At 39.7% G+C, this 27,273-nt stretch overlaps 1 protein-coding gene and 1 pseudogene across 6 annotated transcripts; one reads left to right on the forward strand and one right to left on the reverse strand.

Moving 5' to 3' along the window:
- The first annotated feature begins 6,503 nt into the window (after positions 1 to 6,503).
- TRMO (tRNA methyltransferase O) lies at positions 6,504 to 19,159 on the forward strand. 6 transcript variants are annotated; one of them, XM_072596710.1, is made up of 6 exons: positions 6,504 to 6,739; positions 7,451 to 7,549; positions 10,561 to 10,735; positions 11,237 to 11,394; positions 15,327 to 15,947; positions 17,858 to 19,159. In XM_072596710.1, exons 2-6 carry the CDS (start codon positions 7,474 to 7,476, stop codon positions 18,082 to 18,084), a joined length of 1,257 nt encoding a protein of 418 aa, XP_072452811.1. In that variant the 5' UTR covers positions 6,504 to 6,739; positions 7,451 to 7,473; the 3' UTR covers positions 18,085 to 19,159. The 6 variants fall into 6 exon arrangements, with proteins under 6 accessions (XP_072452811.1, XP_072452812.1, XP_072452814.1 ...); XM_072596711.1 differs by lacking the exon at positions 6,504 to 6,739 and having other exon boundaries at positions 7,312 to 7,549; positions 17,858 to 18,128; positions 19,039 to 19,159; XM_072596713.1 differs by lacking the exon at positions 6,504 to 6,739 and having other exon boundaries at positions 7,312 to 7,549; positions 15,327 to 15,938; positions 17,858 to 18,128; positions 19,039 to 19,159.
- Positions 19,160 to 25,384: 6,225 nt separating this feature from the next.
- Positions 25,385 to 26,977, reverse strand: LOC140496655 (serine hydroxymethyltransferase, cytosolic pseudogene; annotated as a pseudogene).
- Positions 26,978 to 27,273: the final 296 nt, after the last annotated feature.

Genomic DNA, 27,273 nt, shown 5'->3' on the forward strand with positions numbered 1-27,273 from the left:
TGTCCATGTTGTGTCCCTATTGTGTAAACTCCTGTGGCCCCATTACTTCTAGGATCAATTAAAATCTGCCTCATTTGGCACTTAAAACTTTTCACAAAGTGTACCCTTCCTACCTTTCAGACTTCTTAAGCTACTGGTCCTCTTGGATGAACAGTAACGAATATCACCCCTCGGCCCTTGCAGGTACTGTGCTATCCAGTATCCATTCTTAAGTACAATCAACAAAACAGATCAAGTTCTGATTTTCGAGGTATAAATGCTCACCACTGAAAATTTAATAATGGCTTTAGTGGACTCCTTTTGAGGTGGCTACAATATACCCCTGTGCTGTTCTTATAATCTCTTAGTTGCTTCAAGACTCAGCTCAAAGCCTATTTTCTACAGGTTTTTCCTGGTTATCCCAGTAATTAGTACTTTCATTTTCTCCTCAAGGCTATTTCTATCCATTTCTATCACCAATGCTTACCCCAGTAACTGGCACCCAGTAATCTCTTGATTTCTATTACCAGTGTCAGCAATCTAGTTCAAGTTCTCATTTACCTCTCCACTCCTCCCATACATTCTACTTGCTGCTAAGTTTCTCTTTGTAAAATATAGTTTCGGATCATGATATTTCCCTTTTAGAAATTATCAATCACTTTCTTCCACTTACCAAATAATGCTGAAGTTCTTCAGCCCAAGATTCAAGACTCTTCATACTTTCATCCTGATGTATCATTTTTAGGCACATCATATCTTCTGCTACTAATCTTAATGAGCTGTAAGTCAAATAAGACTTTTTGCTCTTACCTTAACTTATACTTTTCTCCCTTGGCATTTACACTATCCCTCTACCCTGACCCCACTCTAATTCTTATTTTTCTTCCAAGACCCGACTTAAAGAATTTCACATTTTACTTAATATTATGGGTTTGTGTGTTTGTCATGTTCTCTATTCTTCTCTGTGGAAAGGAAGCATGTTTTTTATATGCCTGGTACTGTTCCAAGTAATCAGGAGATACTGCTAAATAAAAACAAATTGGCTTTTTTTTAAATAAAAAACATTAATTCATCAATTACTGTCTCATTTGATTCTTACAACAACCCTGTAAACTGGATGCTATTATTAACCCCATTTTACAGCTGAGGAAACTGAAGCAAATGGATGAAGTGACATGCCTACAGCTGCACAAGTAAGTGAGGCTAAATCTGAACTCAGGTCTTCTTGACTTCAGGCCAGCACTCTATTCATTCTGCCACCAGCTGCCTCTAAGTTGCAAGTTACATGGTCATTGAGAAAAAGCAGCATTACAATAAAAATAGTTCAATATTCATCTTGTTGCTTAGCTTACTAGCCCACATAACCTCTCTTTGGGGAATAAGTAAAACAATTTCTCAACGTCAAAAGTAGAAATGGTAATGTAAAATTTGATGGAAAGAGATGTTATGTACTTAGGTAGGTTAGGTCCTAATCTTATGCTTGTATTTAAATTCCTACCACTTAGCACAGTTCCTGGCACACAGTAAATGCATAATAAATGCTTTGTTGACTGACCCGAAGCCCCATTAGAGTATGGGTATGACTTTGGGTTCTGAGTTATGTCAACAGAGTCCAAGCCTGGGCAGGTTTCAAAGCTCAAGCTAGCTAAGTTTAGAGATGTTTGTTATTAGGTGATTTTATTCCAACATAAAAACTCATGAAGATGCCTATTAAGGCTTAGACATGTGGAAATCTTGGTGGATTCTCTAAGTATTGTAGAAGTAGCATCACATTCTTTTACAAAAGGAGGATTTCATATAAAAACCTTTGTTGAAATTAATCATTCCTCAGAATACACAAAAATGGTTACTTCAGGTAGTATTAAATTAGCTGCAACTACACATTTCAGTTAAGGTTCATTATTATGTTTCACAAACACTTTCATTGGTAGACATATTCTCTGCCACTATAAAAGTTTCCTGAAAAATTATCTTGAAACTTGATCAAAATATATTAATTTTTAAAGATCTGGAGTTATGCAAAAAAGTCTGATTTATATTGTTATTGCATTTTAAGTAGTTATATGGTAATATTCAAAAACATTCTGCTCCTTTAATTGTAAACACACTATACTTGTTAGGCAGAGTGGGTTATAGAAAGCACACTAGACTTGTAGTTGGAAGACCTAGGACTATGTCAATCATTTACTAGTTATTTATACCCTTCAGTTTTCTCTGTAAAGTGAGGATAACACCTATCTCAGCTATTTCAAAAGGAATTGTGTTCAAAAATTGTGTTCAAAAAATGTTCAAATAAGATTATATATCTTATATATACAATTATATTTATATATATATTTATATATATATTTTTTATTTTATTTATATATAATTTATTATTATAGCTGGAAGAGACCTTGGAAGTCATCTAATCCAATTCCCTTATTTTATAGATGAGGAAACTGAAGTCAAATGAGGACAAGGATCCTGGCTGCAAATTCCTACAGTAAGTATAAAGGCATTACATTCTACTAGAGTGTAAACTCTTTGAATGTTACGTCTATTTTATCTTTTTGTCCCTTGGACTATTCCTTAGAATAGTTAAGAGTATAAGCCTCTTTAGAATCTCACTTTAAGCTTGTCTATTGATGGGAACCAAACATTAAGTAATTATAATGATCAAGAAACTCGGCTCTGGAAAACGGTTGAAAAAATGCATCTCCTTTGCTTTTTTGAAGAGATCAGAAAACAAGTCTGGAATACTGCACATGTTTTTATGTTGAATTGATGTTTAGTTTTGCTACACTGCTGTATTCCCCTCTTTTGAAAATTCATTATTAATAAAGGGGACTGACTGACAGCTAGGGGGAGAAGGGATCCATTTACATGGTGTCCCAAAAGTTTTAGTGTAGTTTTAAGCTTCACAACTAGATAATGATTAGTGTAAATAATTCTCCTATGAAGTGGCTGCATGTGAAACTAAACTATTTGAAGTTAAACATTATATGCAAAATATAGTTATTAGGTACAGCCAGATAGAAATATGCCATGAAAATATTTAAAATAAATTTTTTACTGTTTATTAACATAATATAACAACAAAGAATAAGAAAAATGTACTTCTTATTCATTTATTACAAAGTAATAATAATGTAGCTAAAGGAAGTAAAATTAAGAAAATAAAAAAATTAAATTACTGAATATCTTACCTATAGATAAGCCTACACTGACAATTATGAAAACATTGTTATTCTTGTTTAAAATACTTTAGCAGTGTAGACTGAATTGTCTTCTCTTTCTTTAAATCTTCATACATACGCTGGTAGGGGCAAAGAGCTTTCTCCACATCTTGATGAATTTGTATTCTTCGATCAACATTAGGGTCAGCATCTAAAATTTTTTGCTTCACATCTTCTAAAGCTTGAAAGATAGCTTCAAATTCTTGGAGTGTGAACTCTTTCATTTGAATATTATCTGCTTCTTCAGTATCATTGTCAACATCTTCAAACGCTCGTTGTTGATCTAAACGAAGGAAATCATCATCGGTCAATTCTTCTGAGTGTGATTCCAACAATTCTAGGACATTATCACTTTCTAGTTCATCAAAACCAAGCTTTCTTCCTATGTTTGCTATTTCTTCCGTAACTGCTTGCTTTTGAGAGGGAAAACCTTCAAAATGACTATTTGCACAATGTGGCAAAATGCACTTCCATATTTCACGCATGTTGCTTGTAGCTATTTGTTGCCAAGCATGATGAATATTTTCAATTGCATCTCTGATGTTATAATTTTCCCAGAAGTCAGTTAAAGACATTGTATCATCACCTGTAGTTTTTGTAATGGCCTGTTCAAAAATTTTTCTTAGGTAGTAGGCCTTAAATGTTTCAATGGTTCCTTGGTTCATAGGTTGCAATAAAGATGCTGTATTTGGTGGCAAGAAAATTATTTTTATATTCTCACACAATGAACCAAGTGTAGTTGGATGACCTGGGGCATCATCTAAAATAAGTAATACTTTAAAGGCAATGTTGCTGTCCTTGCAATATTTTTCGACAGCTGGGCTAAAATAACTCGAAAACCAGTCTTCAAAAATAGCTTTAGTCACCCATGCTTTCTTATTTGACCTCCAAAGAACTGGAAGCGATTGTTGGTTGTAGCCTCTCAAAGCGTGAGGATTTTGGGACCAGTAAACAAGCATTGGTTTTAATTTAAAATCCCCTTCTGCATTACCTCCTAGTAAAAGTGTTAGGCGATCCCTAGACCCTTTAAATCCAGGTTGAGCATTTTCTTTCTTAGAAATGTAAGTTCTGGAAGGCATCCTTTTCCAGAATAAACCTGTTTCATCCACATTGAAAATTTGTTGATCAGTGTATCCACCTTCTTCAATTATTTTTTTTAAAATATCAGGAAATTTGGCTGCCATACTCTCATCTGTAGTAGCTGCCTTTTTGATAATTTTAACATTATGTAACTGACCTTGATTTTTAAAGGGATCAAAGCAACCACCGTTCTCAGTAAACGTTTCTTCACTAACTATTTCATTTCCATTTTCTTTCTCTATCTTAAATAAACTCGGAGCATTTGTTTGCATGGCTGTTTTGCTATGAGGAACGTATTTATCATTGCAATCTTCAATCCATACAGCTAAAGGACGCTCCATTTCTATCGTTGTAACACCTTTATTCCTTGTGGTTGTCTGTAAACCACAAAAAGCTGATGCATCATTGTCTTTTTCTTGTATTTCACTTGTGTGCTTTATGATATTCTGTACTGTAGGTTCAGGTATTCCCACATCTTTTCCTGTTTTAGAGTTACTATGATCACATTCACGCTGTTCAAAAATTGTCAGGTGATCATCAGACACTTTAAATCCAGGTTGAGTTTTTTCTTTCTTAAAAATATAAGTTCTGAAGGGGATCTTTTTCCAGAATAAGCCTGTTCCACCCACATTAAAAATTGGTTGATCAGTGTATCCACCTTCTCCAATTATTTTCTTCAAAACATCAGGATAGTTGGCTGCCATGTTCTCGTCTGCACTGGCTATCTCTCCAGTAATTTTAACATGATGCAAATGAACTCGATTTTTAAAGCGATCAAACCAACCACCACTGGCAGAAAAAGTTTCCTCACTACCTACTTCATTCCCATTTTCTTTCACTGCTTTGAACAAACTTGAGGCTTTTGTCTGAATGGCAGCTCTGCTAAGAGGAATGCATTTTTTATTACAATCATCAATCCACACAGCTAAAAGACGTTCCATTTCTATCATCGTAACACTTCTATTCCTTGTAGTTGTCTGCAAACCACAAAAAGTGGATGCAACTTTGCCTTTTTTTTTAATTTCACCTGCATGTTTTATAATATTCCGAACCGTAGATTCTGGCATCCCTACATCTCGCCCTATTTTGGAGTTACTATGACCACGTTCATGCCGTTCAATTACATCACATTTCTGTTCTAACGTAATAACAAGCCTCTTTTTTTTCACACTGGTAGTGTTTCCATCTGAAGTCTTCTTCCTTTTGTCCATTTTGTTATACACTTTTTAAAAAAATTAATGAAACTGTTGGTAATATGGTACACAGCAACAAATTACATAGGCAAACGATGACAGGCAAGAGCAGAATGACGTATCTGCCACTCAAAACCTCTGACTAGCATATAATGCATCAATTGATTTTTGGCTCACATTAAATTCAATTGCTCTCATTTAGCTGCACTAAACGGAACTTTGAATTACTTGAGCTTGCATTAATCCTGACATAGCTGTAATAATTTAAGAAGTATCCTTGCTACAAACTTACAAAAAAGTGACACTGGAGGTTATTTAAATTTTTAAAATTTGTTTCTTATTAAAATTCTACATAACCACCCTCTTGTGCTTCATATCCAAATGCTGCTCTCTCAATTTCAGCCACAGTTTCTTCACTTGCTTGAAGCTTCCCAAATCTATGTTTATATTGAAATGAGCCAGTTTCCTTTAATTTTTTCATCTAGCTGTTAATTAAATTTCTGTGGAAAGCCTCCTTATAAAAGAGAGTTTTCTTTTTACTGCTGTTGTGGACTTGAGTTCAGCCAACCAGAGAAGGCAGTTGACTATCTTCAATATTTGCTATCCTCACTTGAAGAGACTGAAAGAAAAAATTTAAGTTAAAAATTCATTATTCAACATTATTACAAAAGAAATATTAAATAATTAAACTTTCGAATAATATAGTTGTTTTCTAAGTGAATAGGTGGGCACAGTGGATAGAAGCCTTGGGGGAGGAGTCACGAAGACCTGGATTCAAACACAGGTCTCCCACAGCTCCAGCTCCATGACCCTGGCAAGTCACTTAGCCACCTGTAAATGGGGCATTAATAGCGCCACATCCTAGCGCTGCCCAAGGATCAGATGAGGTAATGGTTGTAAAGGGCCTGGCACAGCGTCTTTCACCCAGTGAAGACTATGTAACAGTTAACTGTTACTATTGTTACTGTTACACAATCTCAGATACTGACAAGCCTGTGACCCTAGCTAAGTCAATAACGCTTGTCTCGGCTCTGTCGTCTTTAACACGCGGATAGTAACAGCCCCTACCTCCCAGGGCCGTTGTAAAGGTCAAGTGGCAAAATTACGCTAAAGCGCCCGGCACACAGTAGGTGCCAAATAAATGTCTGTTATCGTTAGTACTCTCAAGGTGAAGCTTAAAGCCCGCACTAACACTTTTGGGACACCCTGGAGCATCTGTCTTCACTCTTCGCACTGGTCTTTTTAGAGTCTAGCGGTGCCCAGCACACAGTAGGTGCTTTTTAAAACCACATCAGACATGACCACGTATTGCTCTAGGTGTGGGGGGTGGAGTGAAGTTTTTTTTTAAAAGACAAGAGCACAAAATTTTAGAATAAAGGACAGAACGTCTACGAAGACACCGTTGAACACATCGTGTGTCCCCAAGTTCTGGGTCCGCCTCTGGCGCAGGCGGCCAAACGGGGTGGGGGGGGGTGGGGGTGGGGGTTTGCAGGAAGCCCCGCCCCCTCTCCCCCCCTCCCCCCCGCCGGCGCCCAGCAGGGCGGCTCCACGCTCCTTACTTTCCCCCGGGGGCCCTTCCAGCCCAGGCCCCACTACACAAGCTGACACAGATCGCAGGTGGGAGCGCCCTGGGCCGGCGAGCCGCTCCCCGCAACGATACCTGGGCCTAGTGCGTGCAAGCCCCACGATCTTCAGCGCTGTCCGCTGGAGGGCCCGTCCTCGGAGCGCGGCGGAGGCTGGAGGGCGGCCGAGGGAAGCAGCGGCGGAGCCCGAGCGCTGGGACAGGCCGCGCGCACGCGCACTGTGCGGGCCCCTCCCCTCGCCTCTTCCCCCCCGCCCCCGACTTCTTCTGCGCAGGCGTGGGGCTGCAGCCAATGCTCTGCGCCGCTGGGGTCAGGGACCGTGGGCCCTGCGAGCTAGGAGGGAGCCCGGCCAGGCTGGTCCCGGGAGCCGGTGGGTTATCGTTGTTTTAACTTGCAGAGCAGTCCGAGGGGACCGACGCCATGCAGCGTTTGGAAGAGTCTGGGAGCCCGCCTGCCTCGAACCGGTGTGGGTGCGTGAAGCCGGCTTTGGAAACAGGTAACTCAAGAAAGATGGTTTCCTCACTGGAGGAAGGTCACGTGCCGGACAGTCACGTGAAGAGCGGCCCCACGCGCGGCCTCTTCTCCCGGTCACGCGTTGCCCCCATCACAGATTCTCTCCGGGGCACTCGCTGTCTTTGTGACTATTTCCCTTCCCCCTCCCCCGCCCCGCACCTGTTTCCTTGCCTTCCGTTGTGATATTAGAATAGAATCTGTGCGTTTTTACCCCTGGGATCACCCCGGCGTGAAAGGTGGGACAAGAGCGGGGAGGCTGTCTGCGGGGCCGTCGTCCCCGGGCAGCTCCCCTGCCCCCCCACTGTGACGGGAGCCGGCTCCTCAGCCCGGCTCCAGACGTGCCCCGCTGGCGCATCCAGATGCCGCGGACTCCCCAGGGTTAGGAATGGCAGTACTGGGACTTGAACCTTGTTTATCAGCCCAGCACGACTCAGTGCTCTTCCCTTCGTACCGTGAAGACTGGGTGTGATTGTCATGGAGGCACATGGCACAGGAAATTTACTAATGGAGTGACTCCAGGTAAGTCACTAAACTGCTGTGGACCTCAGTTCCCACGTCTGTAAAATGGGGGTAATAAGAGCATCTCCTTTCCCATGTTGCTGTAAGGATAAAGTAAGATCGTTTTTGTAAAGTGCTTTGCAAACCTTTATGTGCTTCATAAATTTTTATTGTTGTTGTTCCGTTGAATCCCACTCTTTGTGATTCCGTTGGGGGTTTTCTTGGCAAACATACTGGAGTGGTTTGCCATTTATTTCTCCAGCTCTTTTTACAGATGAAGAAACTGAGGCAAACAGGGTGAAGTGACTTGCTCAGGGTCAGGAAGCTACTATGTATCTTCAGCTAAAGCTACTATGTATCTTCAGCTAGATTTGAAGTCGGATCTGCTGGACTCCAGGTCTTGCACTGTATCCACTGAGCCTCCTAGCTGCTATATAAGTGCTTGCTATTGTTATTATGGTCTCTAGGTTCAGAGGTACCATGTTAATCTAGAACTTTGGATACAGTAACTGAAATAGAACATAAATAAATGTGAATGGAACTTTCTTTTATAATAGGATTTTGATTTGGGAGATTTTTGTCTTATATGTTTGTAAAGATGGGCTTTATTGGTCCCAAGAAGTTGTCCGTATAAAACATAAATAGATTTCAGAAGACCTTAGAAAAATTATAGGTTAATGTTAGCCTATATAGGGAAAATTAGGTATGACCACAGGAGCAGTGGAGAGAGGCTTAATAGACCTGAGTTCTTGTCCTAACTTTGTGATGTAGGGTAAATCACTTACTCATTTAATTAGTCAGTAAGTATTTAGGAAGTACCTGCTCTGTGCCAGGTGTTGTGCTAAGCACCGAATACAAAGAAGACAAAAGACAGCTCCTGCTCGGAAGTTGCTCAGTCTTATGGGAGAGGACAATACATGAAAAGGAGCTGAAAAAGGGAGATTGGGAAGAGTATCCCTGGAGTGGGGAGAAGATGGTGAAGAGACCTGCAGTTAGATACACTGGGTCACCTCCCTGACCTAGGCCTCAGTTTCTTTATTGGTTGGACTAGGTCAATGGTTCTCAACTTTAACAACAAAATGTGTTGTGAATCCCCACCGTACTTTAATATGCTACTTATAATTTTCTTTTAGATTTTTCAGGTGACTCAGTAAAGGGAGTGGAGTCAGGAAGATCTGAATTCAAATCTGGCCTTAGGCACTTGCTAACTGTGTGACCCTAGGCAAGACATTGTCACCTGTTTGCCTCAGTTTCTTCATCTGTAAACTGGAGCTTGAGAAGGACATGGCAAACCAATCCAGTATCTTGGCCAAGAAAATCTCAAAAGGGGTCATGAAGAGTCCTACTTGATGGAAACAACTGAACTACAAATTTATAATAACTTAAAATGCTAACTTTTGCCCCCCTAAAACTCCAAATTAAAATTTATGTTATATAATTATAAAAAGTTATTCAAGTATGTACATGCTTGGTTTTAGAGAGAAAAATATATTTGCAACATACTTATCATTTACTGCTTTAGGTATCATGAAAGAATTTTTAGTGAAAACCCCTTGATCGTCTCAGGGGAATTACTGGACTACGTGATCTCTAAGACTCCTTTCTGCTCTTTGGTTCTCTGAAATGTTATGTTACCAAGGTGATTTTTAAGGTTGACATCCCACAAAATGTCCCTTGTTGTCTGTGTCAGAGACAGTCATTTAGGCTATATGGATATAGTTACTCAGAGAATACTTTTTTTTTTTTGGTCATATAAGATGGCAAAGACACAGATGAAGCAAGTGATCAATGGTTCTGGATATTACATTCCACTCTTTATTGCTGAGATTATGTAAAAAACTGCCTTTAAGTGACCAGGTTTTTTAACACTTGTGTTAGAAGAATATTGTGTTAGTAAGTCTTGTAACAAGCGTTTATTAGTCATTACTAGGAAGGACATTGGATTGGTAGTTAGACTATTCTCCACTTTTTTAGCAATTAGGTGCGTGAGTCTGGACAAAAACATAACCTTTCTGAGCCTCATTTTTTCCATTTATAAAATGAAGAGTTTGGCTGAGTGATTTTTTTGAGGTTCTTTCTAGTTCTAGATTTGTATTCTTCTTAGTATCCATTAGAATATTAAAGCAGTAAAGTTGGCTGCAGCTACAAAGCTCAAGGAAGCAGTATGGATTGTTTTAATGATCCTTTAGTTGCTTATCATTATTACTGAAGATAATATTAGCTAGCAATTATGTAGCATCTTAAGGTTTTGTAAAACAGTTTACATGTTATCTGATTTCATACTCACCACAACCCTGTGAGTTAGGTGGTGGTGTTATCCCCATTTTACTGATGATGAGGGAAGGGGGACTTGCCCAGGATCACAAGCTAGTGATTGTGATTGAGGCAGGATTGGAATTCACATCTTCATGACTCCAAGTCTGACATTGTAACCACTGTACCCCCTAGTTACCTAACCAAATTAGAAAATTGTTTTTGTTGTTTTTTTTTCTGTAGGTAATATTTTAACTGAACCAATTGGTTACATAGAGTCATGTTTCTCAGCTAAGAATGGTACCCCAAGGCAGCCGACCATTTGCAGTTTGTCACGTGCTTGTTTGAGGATAAGAAAAAGTGTCTTCAACAATCCTGAACATTCCATAATGGGCCTAGAACACTTTTCACATGTTTGGTAAGTTGTTTAGTCATTGGTAGTAGATTTTTATGTCCAGAATTTGCTAAGGAATAAATAAGTACTTTGGAAATAATTGGTTACTTTGGAAAGTACATTGACTTTTAATAGAGTGTAGCCAACTTTAAGATCATATCACAAGAGAAACACTAATACTTACCTCTATCATTTGGATTGGGACATCTCTATTTATTCCTTCCCTGCAAACAGACTGAATCCACACATGAGTGAGTAATGGTGAAGACAATATTGGTGAATGTAAAGTCTTTTCCTTCTAAAAGTTTAAATTTACTTTCTTTTAAAAAGAAAATGTTTTTAGTTGCTTTTTTTATACCATTGTCACTTTTCAGTGCTTCCCTTTCATTCCAAAAGTAAGCAATAAAGTCTGTGTTTAATTTTATATTCAATGAAATTATTATTTTGGGGATAATTTGTGTATTTTTTACATTGTCAAAAAATTTCTTTTTTTCCATATGAAGTGATTCTGGTCTTTCTCGGCAGGATTTTGTTTGTTTTTCATAAAAATGGTCATTTGAGTTGTAAGGCCAAAGTGCAACCTCCTCGGTTGAATGGCACAAAGACTGGAATCTTCTCCACGAGGAGTCCCCATCGCCCTAATGCTATTGGACTTACTCTTGCCAAGCTGGACAAAGTAGAAGGTAACATTTAATTCTTTTTTACATCCCTAACCTCAGCCTTCAGAAGGATGCATATCTAGACAGTATCCAGTTAACTCCTCAATAAGTATAATTTTAGGACAATCAAACAAACAATAAAAAGGGCAGTCTTTATCTTTTTCATAATTAAAACATTCCTTGAATTTGCAGATAATTCCAGTGGTGTTCTGTGTTTAGATCTAAAGACAAAACTAAGTTGTGTTTGTCCTCCTTTGTGAGTGGTATGGGGTAATAAAACAAGCTCTGGACTTGAAGGCAGTAGAGACTTAGTTTTAACTCTGACACTTACTAGCTGTGTGACATGGGCAAGTCATTTAGGTTGTCAGCCTTAGTTTTCAGACCCTTAAAATGTGGCTCATGATACTCTCATTTTTTTTTATCTTACTAGGTTGTTGCAAGAAAAGCACTATTTAAACTTTAAAGTACTATAGAAATGTAAGATATTATCATCCACTTTATTTTTAATGTTATCATTTTGGAAAAAATTGACTCATCTTTTCCTAAACTTTATTGCTTGAGTTCTCTTGTTGTCTCTCTTCAGGACACATACCATTTTCTGTAGGATTTGATCAGCAATAACATTTTGTTTCTTCATTGTTACAAGGTTTTCTGTGGCTTAGAATGTATCAAATGCTGAGAGACATACACTATTGGGAGCTATTTTTATTTAATAATAATTATTCCCTATTTGCTTTCCCAAAAGTTTGATAAACTTTGAAGATTAAAACACATATAAAACACAATTAAAGATAAAGACAGAAAAAAGTTTCAGAGGAGAAGAGAAGTATATATACTGAACACCTGAAATTGAATGAGAAAGAAAGTGTTTACTTTAGAGCCTTGGTTCAAACCCCACTTCTCTCTCTACATATGTGACTTTGGAAGGTCACTGAATCTCTCTGGGTCTCACTTACCTTATCTGTAAGAGGAAAGTGCAGGACTGGATGGCTTCTCTTCCTGAGTCTGTCATTTTTATGAGATTATATGGTTGAATTTGCCACTGAGCTTCTTGGAAGTTAAGCCAAAAAAACAAATGTGTTTTACATTGTTTATGTTTTATGTAGTCCTCATTGTCAGATAAAAGAAGTCAGAAGTGATTCTGTGGAAGCATGGGTCCATGATCTTGTTTTATTTTAAATAAATATTCCTACAACTGTATTTCAACATAATTGGTTTCCTTTTAAATCTATATATTTTATAGCATCAGTTTGATAGGGGGTCTCTAGGCTTTACTAGACAGTCAGCCAGAGGGCTTCCTGGCATTTTCTGTGAGGAGTTTATCATGTAGATACTTAAATATGAGGCCTTGGATGACAAAATGGAAGATGTCTTCAATTATGTTTTTGTGAATAATACAGAATGTTCTTTGAGTGCTTATTGCATTCTGGACTCATAAAATCTGAGAGCATCAAATCAGATCTTCACTTAGTGAAGTATCTTTTGGGGAAGCTAAGATGTAAAATTTTAGGAAGGCAAATTCCTGATCTCGAGCTCAGAGGAATGAATAGTTTACATATATTAGTTTCTCTTTCTCAAAGAACTCTGAACTTTTGATGTCAGGAACTGGTTATAAAAACAAAGACACTGAAATATAGCTGGACTGTTAAGTTTTCTGGTCAAGCGCATATAACAGTTGTAAATTATTTGTTTTTCTTTCCAGCTCTAATGACAATTTTCCCATAGAGTCAGAGTAGTGTTTTTAATGCATGAAAGGGAAGGTAGCATAGTGCACAGGTAACTGACCTTGGACTAAAACCACCTAGCCTCAAGGCCCTCCTCTGCCATACTGGCTGTGTGAGCTTGGGCAAGTTTCTTACCCCCTGAGTGCTCACAGCAATTCTCTAAGACCCTTGACTTGTAGATAAGGGGTTGCCCTGCATTGGTAGAGGAGTTTTTTACCAGGAGCTCCTATACCACTAGAATCACAGATTCATTCCCTCTCTGTATTTATGAAAACCAAAGATCATTATCATAATTTTGGTGAATAAGGAAACCAGTCCTTGAAGCCATTGAGAACAAGGAGATTGGTTTTAGCAGAAATTTGAAAGTAACATCAAATTTAAGTTGCTGATGGCCATGAGTGGGTCACATCTGTCTTGGGCTAACACATTTTCCTTAGTCCACTCTGGAAAAGTGGTCTGTCTAAATATCTTAACAATAGAGCTATTTTATATTCAGCAGGTCAGTGTGCTCTCTGAATAAATGAGATGCAATAATGAGAGACAAGAGCATATGATGAGGAAACAGACTGAAAACCGGGAGATACAGTTTCTAGTCATGGTTTCACTACTAACTAGATCAATGATCCTGGACAGGATATAAGCCTCTCTGGTCCCCAGATTCCATATTTGGAAAATGAAAGGATAGAGACTAATCTCTGTGTTCCCTTACAGATGCAAAGTGTTGGGATTATAGGATGTAGGCAGGAGGCAGCTGGGTGGCTCAGTGGATAAAGCACTGGGCCTGTAATCAGAAAGACCTCAGTTCTATTCCAGCTTCAGACAATTACTAGCTGTGTGACCCTGGGCAAGTCACTTAACCTCTGCTTGCTGTAGCATACTGGAGAAGAAAATAGCAAAGCACTCCAGTACCTTGACCAAGAAAACCCCATGGACAGTATGGTCCACAGGGACATGAAGAATCAGATGCTACTGAACAGCAAAAGGATAGAATTACTTTGTTATGTTTTTGTGTCATTGTGGCAGACGGCCTGCATCCCCACATGGCTCAGTGACAGCGGTGAAAAAGAAAGACACATGGGCAGGTGGGAGAAGATAGGGCAACTCCATTTATTGGTCCGAGGGTCAGGGTATTTATAGACAGAAACTGCAAGTCTGTGTGACAGTCTCCTCCTCTCCCATCCTAGTAATTTGGCCAGTCTTATTGTCTTAAAGAATGTTAGCCTAGAGGGTGTCTATTTTACATATCCCTTGTATTCTGTAGTTCTGTTGTTTATCTCATGGAGACAGCAACCTGGGGGGAGGAGGGGAAGGTGGCCTGGAGAGTCATTCTGGATGATAATGAGCACAGTCACAAAGAGCAGGTTTCCTGAAGGTCTATCCTGAACTTGCCCTCAGCACTCCGTCCCAGCCCTCAGCATGTCATTCTTATTCCTGCATACCAGTTGGGAAGTTGATATAACCATTTTTGTGGTTGTTCTGTTGTTTTCAGTCATGTCTCACTCTTTATGACTCCATTTGGACTGTTCTTGGCAAAGACGCTGGAGTGGTTTGCCATTTCCTTCTCCAGCTCATTTTATAGATGAGGAAACTGAGGCAAACAGAGTTAAGTGACTTTCCTAGGGTCACCCGGCTAGTAAGTGAGGCCAGATTTGAACTCGAGAAGATGAGTCTTCCTGAGCCTAGGCCCAGCACTCTTTAGTCGCCCTGATGTATCCGTAAGAAATTTCAAATTAGATTCTCAACTTCTCTCAGTTAATGCACACTTAATATCTGTTAGATATCAATAGGGCAAAACCAAAAGGAACCACATGTCAAACATCAAATTAATTCAGCTTCTTACATATGTGATTCTTTGGGTTCCCTTTTAATTAAGGTCCTCATGGGGACAGGAGAGAATGGAATTTTCCTATCTGCTAAATAATAGTTACAGAAAATTCCCTGCTTGAGTGGTTGTGAATGTACCCTCTTCCTCAGTAAGTCAGTCATTCAGCTAGCATTTATTAAGCCCCTACTGTGTGCCAGACACTATGCTGAGCCTTGTTTAGTCATCAGCACTTAACTTTTTGCTGTTGTAAGTAACTTTATGATTAATTTTTTGAGCTGTTTTGGCCTTTAGTGTCTAATGTCTAGGTAGCATTTTGACTGTTTGAATGGGCAATTTGTTTTTCTTTGGTTATAGAAATTTTAAGATTATTTCTCTCCCGTCCCCCTCCCCCTTTTTAAACATCTTAGGAGGAGCCATATACCTCTCTGGAATTGACATGATAAATGGTACACCTGTTCTGGACATAAAACCATATATAGCTGACTATGATTCACCACAGGAACTAATTGAACCCTTAGGTGAGCTCAATTTTCAAGAAAGGGAACAGAAGAAGAAAGATTCACTTTACAGCACAGCTGGTAATTATGAGCAGGAGCAAAGAACAGAGGACTTCAGTCCTCAGTGCCACAGCGCAGAGGGGAAACATCCTGAAGACCAAACAGCAGGAAAAAAATATTCAAAAGCTGAAGACTCAACTGAAGTGAAATGTGCGTTCAGAAAGGGCAGGAGCACAACAGCGGATTGTGTTTTAGAAACAAGCACAAAACAGACTTCAAGTAGAGATGGAGGACAAAGTGACCTGCATCAGCCAAACGAAGATATAGACAGTAGGTTAAGTGTCATGGAAGGAGGTGCAGCCACACAAGAAAACACCCTGGGGACTCGGCATCTGTCCAACGTGGCTGTCTCGGCCCCTGCCAGTTGTGTTCCATCCTGGGTGAAAGATTCTCCTGTGGCTACTTTAGAAGTCCGGTTTACACCCCATGCTGAAATGGATCTTGAACACTTTAGTTCAGAAGGTGATACAGGTATCTTTTTCCTTTTTTTTTGTTTGTTTTTTGGAGGCACTTGGGTAAGTGATTTGCCCAGGATCACACAGCTGGTAGTGTCTGGGGTTGGATTTGAACTCAGGTCCTGTTGATTCCAGGGCTGGTGCTCTATGCATTGCATCACCTAGCTACCACAGGTGTCCTTTTTTAGGGCAAAATTAGTTCCTTCAGATCTAATTTTCTCATTTTTGAAAATGGTGTGTTTTTGTTAGGAATTTAACAAAAGGTAATTTTTAGAGTCCTTTTTATAAGGAATTTGTTCAAGGTATTTATCAACATGGTTTTCTGAAAAGAAAAATATGAAAGTATTGGGTAGCACAGTATTCTTTTAAGGTATGCATTTGTTGTATGTATGCTGGCTGCTGCTTTCCCTGTATTCCATGTATTAGGGCAGCTATGTGCAATCGGTCAACAAGCTTTTATTAAGTGCTTGATGTATAACTCAGCACCGGGGCTACAAAAACAAATGGTGTCACCCCTTCTCCCCCATCCTTGCCCTCAAGGAGTTGACATTCTAGTTGGGTTGGCACAGAGAATACAAAATGCAGAGCTTGGAGCAAGGCAGTCACAGGAATTATAGGTGGAGCTACTGGAATTGTCACTTCTTTTCTAGTAGCAATGGTGCCCCTTTGGCTGTTGTTCTCAGGACAGGAAGGGGCTAGCTGGAGGCAGGTGAGTACATCCGTGCTAGGCTGAATAAGCTCTGGTATCTTCTCCGATGACTAGATGAGATGAAGCATGGTCTTGGGCCCCCTAGATCTAATGGATTAAATGAGTTTTTACTCAGATATCAAGCTGGATGACGCTGCTCTGAGGAGTTCCAAAGTTGAGTGGATTGACTCAATTAATCAGGGATGGAAAACAGTCTCAGAAGCTGTTCCTGGTTTGGAGAGAAGGGCAACAGTAGCCAGGCAGGTGGCAAGATGCTTGTACTAATTAGGTGCTACTGATGACTGGATGGGAGTTTCCTTCACTATTCCCCTGGTAGGCATCTACTAAGGGCAGAGGATAGACCTCCAGACCTGGAGTCAGGAAGACCTGAATTAAAATTCATCCTCAGATCCTTACTAGTTGTGTGACCCTGGGCAGGTCACTTAATCTGTATTTCCTCAGTTCCCTTATCCGTTAACATGGGGATAATAACCAGACCTACCTCCAAGGTATGCTGTACGGATAAAATGAGATAACGTTTGTTTAGATGGTTTTTCTTTGATAACTTTATTTTGGAATTCATTTAAAAAAATTTTTGGTTTCCTCCTGTTCTTCCCCCACCCCTTAAGAAGACAAACAAAATGATATCAGTTATACATGTGAAGTCATGCAAAACATATTTCCATATTGGCTATGTTGAAAAAATAAGAAAAAGCAAGAAACATAAAAAAGTGGGAAAAGCATACTTCAGTCTACGCTCAGACTCCATCAGATCTCTCTGGAGATTGATGACATTTTTCATCAGGAGTCCTTTGGAATTATTTTGGATACTTGAGATAATGTTTGTCAAGTGCCTTGAAAACCTTAAAGCGTTATATAAATGCTAAATATTTATTATTAGTTGTAGGACATTTGGTGTTGTGAGGCTAACCAATAAAAGTCTCCATCTTAACAGTCAGAAAGAAATCATCGTGCTCTGGTTCAGGGAGGAAGGCTGTAATCACGGCACAAAACCCAGCACAGATGTAGTCTGCAGAAGCACCTAGCATGCTGCCTGGCACATGTAATGAATGCCTGCTGAAGTGAGTGGAAAATCTCTGTGATTAAGATCTCTAAGCTCCAGATGGTGGCCCATTTATTTTGAGAGCTATTTAGCACAATAAAATTGACTCACGTGTGATTTCAAAGTATAGATGAATTTTGAAAAAAAAAAACTTAATTTGTTCTTCTCATTTCAGATGTCAATATAATTTCATTTAAATATTTTCGATCAATAAAAGAGGCAAAGTATGCCATTACTGCTGTATTAGCAGCTGATCCCCGGTCTGTGTATCGAAGGAAACATTGCCAGGACCGTCTTTTTTACTTTTCAATGGATACGGCACATATCACTTGCTGGTTCGGCGAAGGGTTTGCAGAAGTGCTAAGGATCAAGCATACTGACACTGTTGAGAATACAGTTTGACAATGTTCATCACAGTCAGCTCCATTTGAAGTAATGTGGAAGAGGTAAATCTGCCTTAGGGACTTCCTTCTGATTATCTTGTGGAGTGACTCAGTGAGGAAGCCTTTGGACTTGGCTTTTATCTGGCTCCTTCCTGGACTTCCTGGCTCCTTCCTGGATGCCGATCTCAGCTCTTGACTCAGGAGTAGTCCAGGGTAGAGTCAGGTGGCAAGGGATGGTTGTGGTAAGGATGGAGAAGGAGGTTAAATCCTCCTCACTTCCTCTCTCAGCTTCTAATACTGCTGTTTTCTCCCCTAATTTCAGTACTGACCTTAACAGTAGATAGCCCCTAGGCTAGGTTCTCATCCTAACCCAGGCACCTGTTCTTTGAAGAAGCAAGGATGGAACCTCTGTGGGAAGGAGCTTCTTATACTCTAGATGACATCCTTTTTATTTACTAATATACCAACAAACTTTTATTATTAATTAAAAAAACCTCTTAGTTAACATTAAAACATTTCTATGTGTGAGACTGCCCACTGTTTATTTGGTTAATAGGCATTTATTAAGCACCAGGTACTGTGACAGGCATTACATGCAATGTTTTTGTAGTATATAAGGTGAGAAGCCCTGGTCAGAAGAAACAGGTGGTGAAGGTGGAAAGGCCAGTGAATTTGGGGAAGAAAAGAAAAGCATAGTGATCAGGGAATTAGCCTGACAGAAGACTGTCTCTGTAGGTGGACAGCAGCAGGGCCTCCTTAGCCATTCAATTTTGGATACTTAGTCCCTGTTTTTTATTTTCTGTTGGCCATCAGGTGGGAAAAGTTCTATCTCAGGGCAGGAAGGGGAAAGATATTCCTGTCATCCAAAGGAACATTGTTACATATGGTGGTTAATACTAATAATACTCTTTGTACAGTGTCATCCCCTCCGTATATTATTTGTGAAATATGCTCTTGTCTATTTTTCTTATAGCCCATCTGTGGTTATTGCAAACAGAGGAAGCAGCAACTTATAGTTCCCACTGCTTTGGTTTCTTTGCTCAAAATGGTTATATGGAAACATCTACTTTTAATAAATTTTCATTTTATGAAAATTGTGTCAGTATCTGCATATGTAAAAGTGTATGGGGCTGCCAGTGAGTCTGGAAGGGATTTTTTACTTCTTGTCACTCATGAAATTGATGCCCTTGCAGGAGGGGCTTTCAGTCCAACAAACCCCCAAAAACCTACTCACAAAGAAGTGGTTACAAATTTTGATCTCCTTCAGTGGAAAAAAGCCTCGTTGCAAATCACAAAAGTTACTAAGATAAGATTATAAAATGTTAGAAGTGGAAGGAGGGATAGCTAGGTGGCATAGTGGATAGAGCACCAAGCCTAGAGTCAGGACAACTTGTCTTCCTAAGTTCAAATCCAACTTTAGACACTAGCTCTATGACCCTGGGTAAGTTACTTAACCCTATTTGCCTCAGTTTCCTCATTCATAAAAAACAAAGTAGAGAAGGGAACGGCAATCACTCTGGTATTTTTTCCAAGAAAACCCCAAATAGGGTCATGAAGGATCATGAATGAACAAGTGCTGGAAGGAACTTTGGAGACCATTGCATCTCCATGCATGTAAAGTTCACACATGAAGATAGAGGCAAAATAATATGTCTGAGTTCCTGAACATTCTTCCTTGCCAATTTGTCCCCCACACAATTGCCAAAGTGACCTTCCTAAAGAACAGATCTGACCCTGTCACTCCTCAGCTCTGAGGGCACCCTGAAGCCTCTAGGGCAGTGGTTCTTAACTTGGGGTCTGAGGTCCTCATAGGGCTCCATGGATAGATTTAAGGGGATTTGGGCACTAAAATGACAAAGCATTTCTATCTTTATTTTCACCAACGTTTAACTGAAATTATCATTTTTTTCAGTTATTTAAAAACATTATTCTGAAAAGGAGTCCATAAGTTTCACCAGATTGCCAAAGAGGTCTATGACCCAGGAAGGGTGGGAGACCCCCTGCTCTGAGTTAAAACACAAATTCCTTGACCTTTAAGCTCCTTCTTCCCAGACTTATTACATATGACATGTTATCACATGTTAACTCCTTTTTGCACACGCTAGGATCTATGCATGCTTGCGTGCTTGCTGCTCTCACACAATGTTCTGTCTCGTTTCCTTACATTGCATTCTCAGGGCCTAGAATGCATTCCCTCCTCATTCTGCCTTTTTTTCAACATGTAGCTCAAATGCTTCTGTCTCGATTAGATCACTCCTGACTCCTCCAGCTGCTACCAGTTACTGCTGCCAGCCCTTACCCACAAAATTACCTTGTATTTAATTATTTGTGCATGTGTGGTTTCCCCTATGAGGAAGTGAGCCCCTTGAGAACAGAGACTATTGCATTTTTATCTTCATGTCCTAGTGCCCCTCACAGTGTGTAAGAAATGCATGGTAGTTGATTGACATAGTGACTTGGTAGAAATCTGCTCCAGAACTCTGTTTTTTATGTCTCTCTGCCTGCCAGACATTTCTGTGAGCAGGAATCAAAATGCAAAGTGCATCTGTCTCCAAAGCAGCTGGACAGACTCCTCACGAATGGGCATAGGTCACTTCTATAGTTTTGTAAGAATACTAGGCTATAGATCTATCTTTGATACAGTGCTTTTCACAGAGTAAACAATAAATGCTTAGTGATTTTGGGGAAAATCCCTTGAATTCTTGATACTTAGGGTATTTTTAAAGGTAGCAGCCCTTGATGAACATGATTCCCTTTTTAAGAAACCCATTTGATATTATTTTGGTCATCCTGCATCACTATAGGGAATCATCCCAGTAAAATCCAGTAGCATGGCAGTACCACTGATTGTGAAACCATATTGCCTATAGTTGAGAGATTAATATTGTGATTAGATAGCTAAAAAGGGCAGCATAAGCAGGTTAGATAAATGCCTGAAGTCGGTAGTATCAGGGATTAAGTAATCAAAACTGAGAGATTGGATGAATGACACGTTTTGAAATGAGATCTCATTACTTATGGTTATTTGCCCAGAGGTGTTTGGCCAATGCTTTTAATGCTCCATTGAGTAAAATAATTTTGTTATTTGACATGTAATAATAAGATAGTGATAACATTTGGCAGGCGCTATGCTAAGCACTTTACAAATATCTCATTTTATCCTCCTAACAACCCTGAGAGGTGGGTGCTATTATTATTATCATCTCCATGTTACAGTGGAAAAAACTAGAGGTTAAGTGACTTACCCAAGGTCATACAGGTAGTAAACATCTTAGGCTGAATTTGAACTCAGATCTTCCCTAGTTCACTCCCAGTTGTCTATCCAGTGTACCACCCTGAGTGCTATATCTCTGATATTAGCTTGAAGTGGTCCATTAAACAACCAATGAAGTGCCTTTGTAGTATACTTAAATGTTTTATTTTCTGTCCTAAAGAATATTCTACCTTTTGCTTTTGGAAAGACTTACCTTAGTAAAGAAATCAGTTTTCAAAAACCCACTCTTATTAAACACCCACCAAGTGAAGAGCACTGTGCTAAGCGTTAGGGGCAGTACAGAGTTTAGGTAAGACTTGGCCCCTGTTCATAACTAGAATACAAAATAATAAGTGAATCAGAGAGTGTTTTGTGAATGCTGAGGACTTCAGAGGAAGAAATACGCATTTTTAACCACATAAGCAATAGTAATAAATCCTAATTCCCATATATTTTCAATTCTCTGGTGAGAAAACAAACATGAAATATTACTATAACCTGCTTAAAAATAAGAATGAATGTTTGACTTAAACACTTAGCCTGAGTATAGTTATTTATGAATGGTCTTCGTTTATAAAAATAGGCCTTGTAGAAGTGGCAACTCTTAAGAATGGAGGCATTTGAATACGGTGCAGAGGATCCAGGTATAGTTCTCAGGTATAGAATATATATATAATATATAATATACAGGTCTAGAATGTTCATTCCTGCTGTTGCCAGCTACATTTGGAGGATCCAGCCTTAGACAATATCCAGTGAATTTCAGCTTCTGAAAAGAGGAAAAGGGCGGGCACAGGAGATGAGAAGGCAGGATGATAGTGAGGAATAGGTACTAGTCAGGTTTGTCTGTAAAGCAGAATAAGGATGAGAAGTAACCTGAGCTAAGATTGGAAACTAGGTTAGAGCCAGATAGTAGATGGCCATGAGTGCTAGAATTAAATTTATCGGGTAGGCAGTATCTAGAAATGATGGAAGGTTTCTGAGTACCTAGTCAGTCAACAAGGATTTATTAAGTGCTTACTATGTTCCAAGCTTGCACTGTGCTAAGTACTAAGTATACAAAGAAAGGTGAAAACACAACCCTTGCCCTCCAGTTACTGACATTCTAATGGAGGACTGTATCTCCCAGCACCAATGGTGACTATGAATATTCCAGAGTAGTTCTGAATAACACACTCTCCTTATAGAAGGCAGAATAAGAACATTTATACAACCAGAAAGCCAAATTCCAACACCAGAAAGCCAAATCCATCTTCTTAACCAAGTCAGTACACATTAGCATTGTGATACCACCATTCCCAAGCCTTCCCCTCCCCACTCTGCCTTCTCACAAGCACTCACAATCCTAGCCATCAGCTTGCCTGTGTCCTCTCTCTCCCTCTACCCTAACTGCTCTCACTTTCTCTCAGTTTTGCTCCACCCTTCCTGTTCCACCCATTCAACAAGCTCCTCCCACCACATGTGACTTAAGCAGGTCATATAGGCCTATTAATGGGTAGGAAAGATCTTCAAATTAAGCAAAAATATATTAACAATACAAAGTCAACCTGCAAGTAACTATACATGCAGGATTTATATAGTAGAGATAGAAGACAATTTCAGAGGGCAGGCATTGGGAGTTGGGGAGACAAGACCCACAAAGACCTTGTGACAGAAGGTGCAATTTGAGCTTTTTTTTTTTTACTGTAAAAAATTAATTTATTTGAGTTCAGATATTTTTTTTTACTATTTTTACATTTTATTTTATTTTTTTAATGTTCTACAATCACTACCATAAAACTTAGATTTTTATCCCCCCACACCTACCCCCCCCCCCACTCCCCTCCCTCCCCAGGATGGCATAAAATTCTACATAGGATCTACATATACTTTCCTATTGAATATGTTTTCACTATAGTCATGCTATTTAGATGAACTAAAATAAATGGAAGAAATCATGTAACAAATCAAAACATAATACACACACACGCACACACACACGATCTGCTACATTCTATGAATGCATTCCATAGTTCTTTCTCTAAGTGTGGAAGACATTTTGCTTAGAAAACCATTGGGAATTTTTTTTTTTAAGTTCTTGTGTTATTACGAAGTTCCAAGTCTACCAGAAAAAACTCTCGCACACTGTGGTTGTTGCTGTGCACAAAGTTCTCCTGGTTCTGCTCCTTTCACTCAGCATCAGATCATATAAGTCCTTCCAGGCCTCCCTGAAGTCTTCTTGATCATCATTTCTTATGGTGCAATAGTACTCCATTACATTCATATACCATAATTTATTCAGCCTTTCCCCAATTGATGGGCATCCCCTTGATTTCCAGTTTTTGGGAGCTACAAAGAGTGCCGCTATAAATATTTTTGTACATGTGGGACCCTTTCCCTTTTTTATGATCTCTTGGGAATATAGTCCTCGTAGCGATATTGCTGGGTTAGAGGGTATGCACATTTTTGTGGCCCTTTGGGCATAGTCCCAAATGGCTCTCCAGAATGGTTGGATGAGCTCACAGCTCCACCAACAATGAATTAGTGTTCCAACTCTCCCACATCCTCTCCAACATTTATCGTTTTCCTGTTCTGTCATGTTTGCCAATCTTATTAGGTGTGATGTGGTACCTCAGAGTTGTTTTGATTTGTATCTTTCTAATCAAAAGTAATTTAGAGCATTTTTTCATATGACTATAGATATCTTTAATTTCTTCCTTTGAAAATTGCCTGTTCATATCCTTTGACCATTTATCAATTGGGGAATGACTTGTATAGTTGTACTTTTGAGTCAGTTCTCTATATATTCTAGAACTGAGGGCTTTATTCCCAAGATTAGCTGTAAAAATTCTTTCCCAATTTACTACATCCCTCCGAATTTTGGTTGCATTGGGTTTGGTTGTGCAAAAACTTTTCAGTTTAATGTAATCAAAATTATCCATCTTACATTTCATAATGCTGTTATTCAGAACTACTCTGGAATATTCATAGTCACTATTGGTGCTGGGAGATACAGTCCTCCATTTTCTTTGGTAAAAAATTTTTCCCTTCTCCATAAATCTGATAAATACACTATTCCTTGCTCCTCCAGTTTGTCCATGGTATCAGTCTTTATACCTAGATTGTGTACCCGTTTGGACTTTATTCTTATGTACGGTGTCAGGCATGGGTTCAGATATTTTTGAAATACAAATTTGGTTGTATTTTTAAAGCTATAATTCTTGTCACATTCTGTGGTTAATTTTATTGTGCTTATTAAAAATGGTCATTACTGTTTTGCACTCCGCTGTTTGAAAGATAGTTTCTTTGGGAAGGCATCAGCTTCAGGTACCCTGAGTGTAGAGACCAATGTCTGGCACTGGAATAGAAAGGTGTCATTGCCAAGTACCACAATCTGTCCCCGTAGAAACAGGGGTCACCCTTGCACCTCCCCCTCCAAAGCACCAAGGATTAAAGACAGCATTTATAAGGTACTTTGAGCGCCTCCATAATATTGTAACAGACACAAAACTTGTTAGGCTGGTAGTTTTATGCTCAGCTGAATTTATAGTAATTTTCTCTCCAACTAAACTGGACATGATTCAGCTCTTCTGGCATTCTACTGAACAACACGATACTGAAATTGAATAACTTTTACAAGCTATTAATGTGGGTGTTTTCTGAGCTGCCGCAATAAGTTGCGAGCCAGCCAGCTGACCACTGCAGAGAAGGTTAAGTAAAATTATTTAAGTAATACTTTTAAATTATGTCACTATTCATTTGAATAAAGGCCAAAAGGCTATTCTGATCTTATACAAAAATTAGGTAATTAAGATTCAAAATAAATTCACTAATTCATAAAGTATACCCCCAAAAGCCTCATAATGAACTTTTAAAACTGAGAATTGTGGTTTGGAGGGGTACATGACCAAGTCCTCAGTGACTGCCAAATGGTCATTTTTTCGATGTAGGGATGTTAGAAACACTCACTAAAAAGCCCCCCCCCACACCAAAAAAGTTTAACCTTCTACTCCCCTTAGCCACCCTCCCAATTATACATTATCCTTTCCTTTTTTTAAACCGGGGCTTTTGGCGTTTGAGGAGCTTTCAGGCTTAATATTTCTAATCTGGCTCTGAAACTCAGAGACTGTTAACAGTGTTCAGTGTCATTTTAAAAATCAGGGATCCCAAGTAGGGGAAAAACAGCTGCAAAGCTCTTCAATTTTTCTCTGATAGTCTTGATAATATCCTGATAATGCGCATCCCCCAAAAGTTTCTCCTTGAATTCTTTCATGGTGGCCTGGGGACTGAGGTCTTTCTGAATCTGTAGAGTCAGTTCTATTCCTTTGTGAATAAATGGGCTACTTTGTGGAAATCTTTTTCTAGCAGTCCTCAGAAGGTCAGAGCTGGGGTTCCTAGTCTCAGTCCACTAGGTCTTAATGTACTTTTGTCTTCTGGGCAGGTGTTCTTATTACAAGCAAGAATACAAGCTTTGAGCACCTTCTCAGCTCTTCCTCCATCTGTCCCTTTGTTTCGTAGGTCCACAAGGATCAAGTGGTTGTCAGAACCACCTGTTACTATGTGGTAACCCAACTCTATCATGGCTACTGACAGGGCCTTGCAGTTGGCAACCATCTGTTGCTGATAAGCCTTAAATTCAGGTGTCAAGGCTTGCTTCAGAGCTATGGCAACTCCTGCAGTGGCATGGTTGTGAGGCCCTCGCTGAAGTCCTAGGAAAAAAGCTGAATTAATGAGTGACTCCAGATTGTACATGGTCTCTTTGCCTGTTTTAGAGTCCATACTGCACACTCTTTTCCTGTAGAAGATCATGCCAGCCTGGCAACCTTGAAGGGTTTTGTGTGTGGTGGTGGTCACCACATCACAGTGTTCAAAGGGGGAGGGGATGACCCCAGTGGCTACCAGTCCACTAACGTGGACTATGTCAGCCATAAGATACACCCCATTATTATCTGCAATCTTCCGTATGCAGCCATAGCCCAGATTCCTGGAATAGGAGCTGATTCCTGCAATGATCAGTTTTGGGTGGAAGAAGCGGGCATTTTCTTCTAGTATGTCATAGTCAATGCAGCCAGTATCTGGGTTTACCTTATATGGCATGGACTCAAAGAAGATGGAAGTGGCAGAGACTTTCTTCTTATCTGTCATGAACCCATGGGTGAAGTGACCCCCATCAGGCAGATCTAGACCCATAATCCTCCCATGTGGTTCCACCAGAGCTGTGTACACAGCAAAATTCGCAGGAGAACCTGAGTATGACTGAACATTGACCCCCAGCTTTGTGGATCCAGGCCATAGACCTGCAGGGCCCTCTTCTGACACAGAATCTCCAACTCATCCACAAACTGGGTGCCACCATAATACCTCTGGCCTGGGAATCCTTCTGAATACTTACTATTCAAGCAAGAACACAAAGCTTCCCAAACTGCTCGACTTGCAAAATTCTTTGAAGCAATCAGTTCCAACCCAGTCTACTGGTGATAATTTTCCTTTTTAATGATTGTATATACCGCTACATCATTGTCTTTCAGGGGCGGTATCAGCATGTTTCTGTGGGCCTCCCAGAGGTTACCATTATAGTTCTCTCCATTGACTGTTGATGCCATACTTTTGGTCTAAAGATTCCTAAAACTGGGCGGACACTAACCAGTACGTAGCAGCAGAAGCCCCGAGCGTGATCTCCTTCAGTCCGAGCTGTCTTGAAGAAGGCTGGAGTGGTTGGGTAAGGAAAGAGAACATTTCAGGTATGGGACACAGCCAGTATACACTTTCATTACCACAGTTGTGCAGTCTTCTCAGGACATACATATTTACTTCCAAAAGATTATTATAGTTAAGGCTTTGAGATGCAAACACCACTATATGGTCGTCCTGTCCTCATTGAGGGGGTTAGTGGCATGGTGCCCCTTCGATCTGGAATATCCGTGTAAAATTTTTTGGCCCTTCCTTCACACCAGAGAAGAAGTCTGAATTTTTTCT

The sequence above is a fragment of the Notamacropus eugenii genome, chromosome 3, assembly GCF_028372415.1.
Source record: "Notamacropus eugenii isolate mMacEug1 chromosome 3, mMacEug1.pri_v2, whole genome shotgun sequence".
NCBI classification, from domain to species: Eukaryota; Metazoa; Chordata; class Mammalia; order Diprotodontia; family Macropodidae; genus Notamacropus; species Notamacropus eugenii.